The sequence below is a fragment of the Bison bison genome, unplaced genomic scaffold (genome assembly GCF_000754665.1).
Source record: "Bison bison bison isolate TAMUID 2011002044 unplaced genomic scaffold, Bison_UMD1.0 scf7180017864331, whole genome shotgun sequence".
In the NCBI taxonomy this organism is placed as follows: Eukaryota; Metazoa; Chordata; class Mammalia; order Artiodactyla; family Bovidae; genus Bison; species Bison bison.
In genome coordinates, this window is record NW_011494903.1 from 12080251 (window position 1) to 12081756 (window position 1506).

General features: G+C 41.8%; 1 protein-coding gene across 1 annotated transcript in view; it reads left to right on the top strand.

Annotated features, from left to right (window-relative positions):
• The window catches only part of LOC104998598 (G2/mitotic-specific cyclin-B3-like), a 45750-nt gene that overhangs the window by 41531 nt on the left and 2713 nt on the right, over nt 1–1506 (top strand). Inside the window, exon 6 of the mRNA XM_010853855.1 lies at nt 446–642. Within this exon, the coding sequence (XP_010852157.1) occupies nt 446–642 (197 nt within the window). The remainder of the gene's footprint in view (nt 1–445; nt 643–1506) is intronic.

Sequence of the window (1506 nt, forward strand, 5' to 3'; positions counted from 1 at the left end):
GTGACCCCATGGACTGCAGCCCACCAGGCTCCTCCATCCATGGGATTTTCCAGGCAAGAGTACTGGAATGGGGTGCCATTGCCTTCTCCAAGGGTTTACACTATAACGTAGCAAATGCGGAGAGCAAGAATCTAAGTTTTGGAGGTGAAAGAGAGAGGATGTATTCACCCAAGGTGCTCATAGAGAAGGCAGAGCATCTCCCTCTGATGTAAGATTTGTCATTTACCCAAATGTGTAGGGATAGGTATTGCCAGGGTCCTCAGAGGCACTAGAGATACAGCCAGGCACCTAGCTGAAGCATTTCTTGCACTCAGAGCAGTTTCAGCTGGCTAGGTCTTGTAGTTAGAGCGTCCTCAATACCACAGACCAGGTAGTTAGATCATCTGGATATGCCTTTGGAGTTGGACAACACTCAAATTCCTGCCTTGTTTGTGTATTCCTCCAGATGAGCTTTGAGATGAGTCATGAGACCCTGTACTTGGCAGTGAAGCTGGTAGATCACTACCTTATGAAGGAAATATGCAAGAAGGACAAGTTACAACTCCTTGGTTCCACTGCTTTTCTGATTGCAGCAAAATTTGAGGTGAGCCCAAATCCACGGGACTTGGAGAAAATTAATCAATTTCTGTCCAAGCCATATATGTATGTATGTACATTTACATATGTATGTATATATGTGTGTGCATGTGTATATATATTATATACATGTATACCACATGTATGCATGTGTATACATTTGCATATATGTGTATCTCTGTGTGTATACAATTACATTCATGAACACAATTAAGTTTTCCTATCAAATTTTTGTCTGTCTTCCATAGCAGGGAAGCTGGTATTGGGTGCAAATGGTGGTGTATTTGATTCCTGGCATCAACAAAGTTCTCCTGTTTTCTCTTTGAAAATGTGTGTATGTAGACATATTCCTAGTTAAATGAGTTGTTCTTTTTAAAGCTTACTTCTGGACTGTAATTCTCTGTCCTCACCCACTTTTCTTCTTCCAGCAACTCCATCTCCCTCTGGTGGAGTCTTGAATTGCATGTATAAGGAAGCATTTCCAAATCTAGGTGCTGGAGACATTTAAGAGAAAATGGCCTAGTGTAGATGGTAGTGAGTCCACGTAAATTACTTTTGAAGTAGCATTATAAAAGCAAGTAGTTGGCCATAATCCATCTAACTATCTGATTCTTTCCTCTTCCTCAGGTACTAAATGGTCTTGTTCAACTCTCATTTTTCCTTCAAATAGGCTAATAGTATAAAACCTTATGGTTTAGGAACAGAGAAGTAGTAACTTCTACTGAGCGCGAAAACCTTTAGAACTGTGGATTTGTTTTTGTGTTCCCTCCTCAGCTGTATCCCTAAATAGCTTTCCACTTCCCTTCTTCACTCTCTTCTTCACTCGCCAGCTCCTACCAAGATCAGTACCTCCCTCTCTAACTCAAACTCTCCCTCCTTTGCTCCTTACTTGCTTCCTTCTTGCGCCAGTTCTGGCCCACATCCCCGCTT